The sequence below is a fragment of the Oratosquilla oratoria genome, chromosome 26 (genome assembly GCF_046742065.1).
Source record: "Oratosquilla oratoria isolate Oo_2021 chromosome 26, ASM4674206v1, whole genome shotgun sequence".
Classification (NCBI taxonomy): Eukaryota; Metazoa; Arthropoda; class Malacostraca; order Stomatopoda; family Squillidae; genus Oratosquilla; species Oratosquilla oratoria.
Genome location: NC_134802.1, coordinates 56,221,505 through 56,229,790, shown reverse-complemented (window position 1 = coordinate 56,229,790; position 8,286 = coordinate 56,221,505). Strand labels below are relative to the sequence as shown.

The following is an 8,286-nucleotide window of genomic DNA, read 5'->3' as shown; positions in this document are numbered from 1 at the left end:
TTTTGTTGTTTTCTAAAATGTTAGGATCATAAAAAGGTGAACGATAAGAAACCACGTCAATACTGAAAATGCCTTCTCTTCTGCAAAACACGAAAATAAAATATCTGAAATCTGACACAAAGACGGACGCACACACTCAAACACGCGCACACACACACACACACACACACACACACACACACACACACACACACACACACACACACTATTGTAGCATCATCCAAGATTCTAAACGTATCGCAGGGCAGACGAAGCAAATATCCTAATCTATTGGAAGCATACTGGTTGGATGACAAGACGAATAAAATAAAACCGAATTAAATGAGAATGATGAATAAAACAGGATGATATAATAACCTTAATAGATAAAATTTAACTAAAGAACCTTACAAAAATAGGTACATGAAGTAAATGATACACACGCGCACACACATTATATATATATTATATATACATATATACACGTGTGTGTGTGTGTGTGTGTGTGTGTGTGTGTGTGTGTGTGTGTGCGTATTATTTACTTCATGTACCTGTTTTTGTAAGGTTCTTTATATATATATATATATATATATTATATATATATATATATATTATATATATATATATATATATATATATATATATATATATATATATATATATATTCGTATATATATGTGTATACATATATACACATATTATGATAATATACTCTCCTCCAACCTGAACGTGAAATATCACACGTAAATGAAATTAGATCATGATTAAAAGACTTTGCTGTACTGTGCATAAAAATACCTTCTACGCCGTGGGATATACAGGTACACTGTCTTATGATCTCCTATACCGGTTTCCAATGCAGAACATGCATCGGAAATCCTTGGAGCTCAGACCAGGTAGACTGCGTATGAACTTACTTTCCATGAACTAATACCAGGGTATTAGGTGGGCGGGGACGTCCCCCCCCAACCCCCACTTCCGTCAAGCAAATGACAGTCGACGATAGAACAAGAAACAGGTAAGAGGAAAAGAGACAGGCGGAAAGGAGATACATAGGGAACGAATAGATTAGAAGAAACAGCAAAAAGGATGAAGACGGTAGGATTCTTCGAAACGAGAAAGATACGATGCATTTTGGAAAAGTTGTGAACCAAACTGAAAACGTTTGGAAAGAAGGCCTCCCGCACAGGAGTAGCAAGCCATCTCACAAGAGGGACGTAGTTCCAAGACAGACGTCTATCACAGGGACACAAACTCAGAGACAGTGGCACCTTAGTGCACAGTGACCCAACGTCAACACTCGCAGGGATGCGGGGGAAGTTCAGTAAAGAGATACTTACAGAGTTCTGTTGGGAAAGGGACCAATACACGCGCGTCCTCTACACTAAGGGAAGACACCCAAGACTGGTGGGAAAATGGCAGTGGTGGCGCTGACGGACCTCCGGGGACGTGGGGGTTGCCAGCTTTGCCTTTGACTTTGCCCGGGGTGCCGACTCTCGAAAGGCGATCCCACAGGAAGGGCTGTAACATGCATGACGTGCATCGTGTGTGTGTGTGTGTATATATATATATATACATTTATATATATATATATATATATATATATATATATATATATATATATTGCTTTGTTTTAATATACCCTTAGAGAACTCTAACTTGCATGAACTTCTCTTATTTCATCTGATGAGTGAGTGAAGGTTAATGTTCACTAAAGTTCACTAAAATTTATTTTTCTTCTCTTTGCGTTTTTCGACCCAATCATGGTTCATCTTCAGGATGCAGCCAGACAATAGGCAAGTCCAAATGGCTTAATAAAATCACCTGTCGACAACCAGAACATGATATAAAGACGATTTCCATCTCTCCCTGGTTCAAAGACTCTTATACTCGTAACCTTTCGCGTCTAATGATTCATAAGGGAGTCTTTGCTACAACCAACAAGCTGCAAGTCTGACTCATAAGAGAGACTTTGCTACAGCCAACAACAAGCTGAAGGTATAATGACTCTCAAGGAAGTCTTTACTACAACTAACAACAAGCTGCAAGTCTAATGAATGATAATGAAGACTTTGCTACACCCAACAACAAGCTGAAAGTATAATGACTCATAAGGAAGACTTTGCTACAGCCAACAACAAGCTGCAACGGCGGTGCCGGGCAGTGGTGAAATCATTCTATTACAGAAGACCTGTAGGCTTCAAGTCACCACCACCATCCTCCAAGCGGGTCCACAGGTCACTCGTGAAAGATATATTGTGCTGTTGTCTGGAGATTGTTAGTGTGGGGCAATGCAGTGTCAGGTGTTCTGGGTCCTCTTGTGTGGTGCTTGTATCTGGGGGAGTTCAAGTCTGTGGCCAGGCCTATGGTGGGACTCTCTCAATAATGGATGGTGTCCTGGGCACAGACATGCCAGTGCGGTTCTCATCGGGTGCGTTTTATTTTTATCTATTTATCTATTAATTTTTATTTTATGTCTGGGAGATGTTACCGGAATAATGAGTTTGGTAGTCTATCTTGAAGGATTTGTTTGGTGAGCTATCTTTTTTGTGGATGTATCGTGTGGTATATGTGGTAGGTTGTTATAGGTGTTGTAGTTTGCTGCTGGTGTAGTTTTTTGTTGATGTTGTGTTCCGTTGGTGGTGCTTTTGAGATGTAGTGTAGAGGGTGGATAGTGCTGAGGGTTCTGGTGTAAAAATGTGTTCTTGTCATTTTCATATGCTTTTCTATTGGTGTCCGCTTGGCCAAATGTCCTTAGGCCAATTATCCGTAGGTCAAATGTCCGTAGGTCAAATGTCCGAGGACCAAATGTCCGGGGACCTGGAAAAGTATTATGTTAGGACGACATATTTATTTGTACGTTTTGCTTGTTCGAAAGAGAGAAAGGTTGTAGTGATAGAGACTTCGTCCTGACATAGTACTTTTAAAAATGTTAATTCATTGTTTCCCACAAGGAAACAAATGTGTGCAGGATGGGATGGCTACCTTCCTTATGAGGGGAAGGAAGCCTTTTGGTATAATGATAGATAGGAAGATAGATAGATAGATTGGAAGATAGATATATAGACATAAGTAGATATAGATTTACAGAGACCTCCACCTTAGAAAATCCATCTATATCCTGGGAGTCCTGAATGCTGGACGTACTGTCCAATATTGTCCTGCGATACAGGATAACACAAGAGGTTATATAAGATAAATACGACCGGAAAAAAGCGCCATGAACACTGGACATGATACTCAGAATGATACAGTCATGATGTACCAAAAGTTTTACTTTTTTTTTTTAATGTTTCGTAACTTTGTCAAATCCATTGGTCTGTGTCTCGAAAAGGATGGTCATCAATCTGAACATATGCGAACACGCAGAGGGGACTAGACCAGACAAGGGGGAGGAAAGAATCAAATTTTCTTTAAATTCGAACTAATGACAACCCCTTCCCAGGCACTGGTGACACATAACGCGGACCAATGGAACTGACAAAGTAACGAAACTTTGCGAAGAGTGAGTACATATTTTACGACACTGTATACATCACAACCTCATTACTGAGCACCACGGGCCTTTACCTGTCACTCGTATAAGGATCCTTCCTTCATAAAGGATTTAATACCCTATAAGATATCTAATATTTCCATAAATATATCATCCCTATAAATTATTTGATACCTCTATAAACGATTTAATACCGCTATAAAGGATTTGATACCTTTATAAAGGATTTGACACCTTTATAAAGGATTTATTACCTTGGTAAAGGATCTAATACTTCTATAAAAGATGTAATACCTTTATAAAGGATTTAATACCCCTATAAAGGATTTAACACCTCTATAGGGCCCCAGATTTCAGTCAGGGCTCCCTCACCCCAAAATGTTGGGCCCTGGGGCCCCACAAGGATCAGTTGCTCCTATGGTGACGCACCTTAACTATTTTCTTATGGTTAATACAAGTGTGGAGGAGGATAACAAGACAAGAATGGAGGAGACTGCAAGAGACCCTAAGGCCTACGCTAGGCAGTTCCATGTCCCTTACCACCTGCCATCCCTATCCATAAAGTTATTTAACTTTCTTTTAAAACAACCAATAGTTTCAGCGCTCACTACATGGTTAATAAGTTTATTCCACTCGTTATCTACATTGTTGGTAAACCCAATTCTTGCCTATTTCCTTCTTAAATCTAAATTTGTCCGATTTTAAATATATTACTACGGTGAAATGGAAAATTACCTTTAATACCTCTAAGTGTAGCATGTCAAACATAGGACTACACAACCCCGAAAATAGATGCAGCTTAGATAACACGTTTTTAGAGAAAACTGAGAGCGAGACTTGAGAGTTCTAGTGAGTCCGGACCTTAAAACCAGGAAACAGTGCATTAACGCCAGGAATAAAGCTAACAGTGCATTAGGTTTTATTGCTAGGACGGTAACGAATAGAAGTGCAGAGGTAATTCTATCAAACTCTATCTAGCGATAGTTAGACTCATCCTTGACTATGCGGTACAGTTTTGGTTTCCGTCCTATAGAATGGACATAAATTCACTAGAATCAGTTCAGAGAAGAATGACCAAAATGATATATGGACTCGGAAATTTGCCTTACGAGGAGAGGCTTAGGCACCTTAACTTACACTCTCTGGAAAGACGCAGAGTGCGGGGAGATCTAATAGAGGTGTTCAAATGGATCAAAGACTTTAACAAGGGTGATGCAAACAAGGTCATCATATCAAAATAACAGGGCAAGACTCACAGTAATGGATTTAAATTTGACAAATTTAGATTTAAGAAGGAAATAGGCAAGAATTGGTATACTAATAGGGTGGTCAACGAATGGAATAGACTTAGTAACCATGTAGTGAGCGTTGAAACTATCAGTTGTTTTAAGAAACGGTTAGACAACTTTATGGATGGGGATTGCAGGTGGTGTTGGATTTGGAGCTGCCTTGTATAGGCCTTATGGTCTCTTGCAGTCTCCTTTATTCTTGTGTTATGAGCCCTGCCCTGCAGTCTGAACATGATGACCTTGCCTGCACCTCCCTCGTTTAAAGCCCTTCACCCATTTGAATACCTCTATTATATCAATTTTGTGCTGGATTTCCTCGGGAGTAACCAGCGCTTCTATCCTTAACCGCATCAAGGTGGATGTACTGTGCCTTGCTGCATTGCTTCTGACCCAGGGCAGTGGGCGGGAGACAGGGGTGACCCGTCATCCACGAGGAGCTAAGATGAGAGGGGGGAAAGGGGAGTGGATCGGAGTGGAATGGCTGGAAGTGGTTATATGCCTTTTGACTTTGGCTACCTCCCTGGTAAGGTGGAAAAAACCAATGGTGTATAGATAGACAGAGATCTCTAAGTTCTTAATACATGAAGGGTTATCATGATTGTTGATAAGAAAAATGTTATGATCATCAACAGCAATTCACCGACCCTTCTATCCCCCATTATGAAATTACTGAGTCTCACACTTGTCAAGGTATAAACATTTCTTGTAATGGAGAACCTTAAAAAAAAAATCAGGAAAAAAAAAAAAAAAAAAAAAAAAAACTATCGTTTGCCAAAACAAAAACATTGAGTTTCTCTGTGTTGAAGTTACACAATAGATAGACAAATAAGTGAAAAGGTAAATCAATAAATACAAATAAACAAATACACAAACACATGCCTAAATAAGAGAAATAAACACACAAAAAATGACAAAGAAATGTATAGATGAATATCTACATAGATAATTACATAAGCAGATACTAGATGGATACGGTCAAATAGTACAAAATCTTTGAGAGGAGATTAAACTCGGACCATGAAAGAATAACACGTGCCCCTGATCCGTAGGGGCGTCATTAATGTCCCTCAGGTATCTATCGACTACATAAAACTCCATATAGGAGGAAGGCCTGAGAAAAAGTGGATGGATGGGAGGGAGAAGTTTGCAGGAGTAACGTGGCAGATAGCACTGAAAGGTGTTAAGGAGGTCCTGGAGTGAACTCCAGTGAGGGGGGGGGGGTCGCGCCCTTTATGATTCTAGTTGCCGTCAGATGGTTTTATTAACCTATTTCCACTTCTCATTTCCTTCTTGGTGCCGCCAGGCGATTTTATTCAGATAAGTGGAGGGGTTATGACGTCATACTTCGATGAACCCCTTCCTAATCGGGTGGTACTTTAATGGGTGCCGGTTTAGTATGTGGCCTACCCTATTTGAATGTGTCCTACCTCAGGAAAATTTTGAAACAAACAACAATACTTTGAAAATGTTTTCATTTAATAATTAAAAAGCAATTTATTAACAAGTCATACAAAAATTTCTCGGATATCCTGCAAAATGCATAAAAATAAGTCGACATCAGGTCCCTTTGAATACCACCAGCAGTATTCATCAAGATGCCCTTGGAAGTGATGAAAAGGGACTCCACGCTTTTTCTTCAGAATGTCTATTTTACTTTCCAACCACGATCTTTCAATTTTTTGAGTATGAACGCCAGTAGCTGAATCAACATAGTGGTGTTGATGGTTAACGGTCGCATGATGAAATCCTACTTGCTGTAGTTGACGAAAAGCGGCCCACTCATAAGAACATAAGAAAGAAGGAGACTGCAAAAGACCATAAGGCCTACACTAGGCAGCTCCGTATCCATCACCCCCTGTCATCCCCATCCATAAAGTTGTCTAATCGTTTTTTAAAACAACTGATAGTTTCAGCGCTTACTACATGGTCACTAAGTTTATTCCATTCATCGACCACCCTATTAGTAAACCAATTCTTGCCTATTTCCTTCTTAAATCTAAATTTGTCATAGGAGTGGATTACCGAACCAACTTCCACTTCCCTTTGGATGATTGGTAGAAGGGTTTCTGCATTTCGTTTCTCCACATAGAAGTACCTCACATCTCGTCCTTGAATCAACCCGAACACCCATGGACCCAAGGTCTAAATATACAGGTCAGACCGTTTGAATTCTTCTGCGCAGCTTCTGACGTCATTAGGCTGGGTCCATTTTCTCTTTGTGAAACACTGAAGAAAACTGTGAAACGCCAAGGAAGACAGGAACTATAATATTTTATATATTATATATATGTATATTATATATCATATATATTCATATATATAGACAGGAACTATAATATTTTATATAATATTTGTCAGAATATAACTAATTGCGTGGAGCGATGCGAGCGATGGCAACGTCTTTCCCAAACGACGCACCAGCTTCAACTGACAGCTATAGGATAGGACCCGCCAACCCCACTTTGAACAGCCAGGTGACGTTCACGGGCCCGCTGCGCCAACTCCCTCGAAATTCGGTCGGAAGTGGTTAGACCTTATATTCTTAGATCTTGCATGGACCATCGATTCTCCGTCCATGATTGCGATAATTCTCAGCAATTTTATCTTCATCTTCTTCTTCTGGTGCATGTACACTTTAAAAAACAACATTAAAACGTAATGGTAAAATTTGAAAAACGTACCTCTGTTAAACAGTGATGACAAAGGAATCACAGACGGAGAACTGTTATTACTTAAAGATTACAAACTATATATACTGCAAAGCTTGGCGCGTTCCTCGGTGCGTCGAATAGGTAGGCCACATAGCAGAGGAAAAAAAAATCGTAGGCAACATCAAAAAGGTAGGCCACATACTAAACCGGCACCCTTTAATGCATACTCTTCCTGCCGTCAGACGATTTTATTCGTCTCCAGTTCCGGACGGGAGAGGAAGGATTTGGGGACCGGAGATATAAATAGATAAAGAAATAAACTATAAATAAATAAAGAAATGAAAAATCCTAAAACATATTTATTTTCGTCAAATGTCTTGATTCATCTTTTACTTTATACTTTTACTTTTTCATTTGTATTTTCTTTTCACTTGTTCTCTTTACTTATGCACTTGTACATGTATATCTATATGTTGCGGGACGATGGAAAAAAAAAAGTTTTCGGTTAGAAGAAAACTCTGGAGGCGACTCCGTTTTCTATGAATCTCCGTTTTCTCTGGACAAATTTGAGACATTTTTCTTGAGCTACCACAAGGCGATTCAGTTCAGGTGACAGCCGGCCGAGTCTGCTAATAAATGTTTACGATAACTTTTTTTTCAAACCAATCAACAGGGAGACATGTTGTAATAAAAATAAAATAAGATAATAAATTCGAGTTGGTGGAACTAACATGTTCCTTCGAGAACTTACCAAAATATATTCACATTCTGTCGCCAGGCGATTTTATTAACGAGTATGTCCGTCTCGAACAAATAAGGTGAAGTCCCTTCACAACATTTCACGTCGTGCATTTCTGCTTTGGCCCACGAC

The 8,286-nt window shown here is 39.4% G+C and overlaps 1 protein-coding gene across 1 annotated transcript in view; it reads right to left on the bottom strand.

Moving 5' to 3' along the window:
• The window catches only part of LOC143039352 (uncharacterized), a 31,101-nt gene extending 29,592 nt beyond the window's left edge, over positions 1-1,509 (bottom strand). The window contains exon 1 of the mRNA XM_076209234.1: positions 1,320-1,509. Coding sequence (XP_076065349.1) covers positions 1,320-1,509 — 190 coding nt within the window. The remainder of the gene's footprint in view (positions 1-1,319) is intronic.
• Between the last annotated feature and the right edge of the window lie 6,777 nt (positions 1,510-8,286).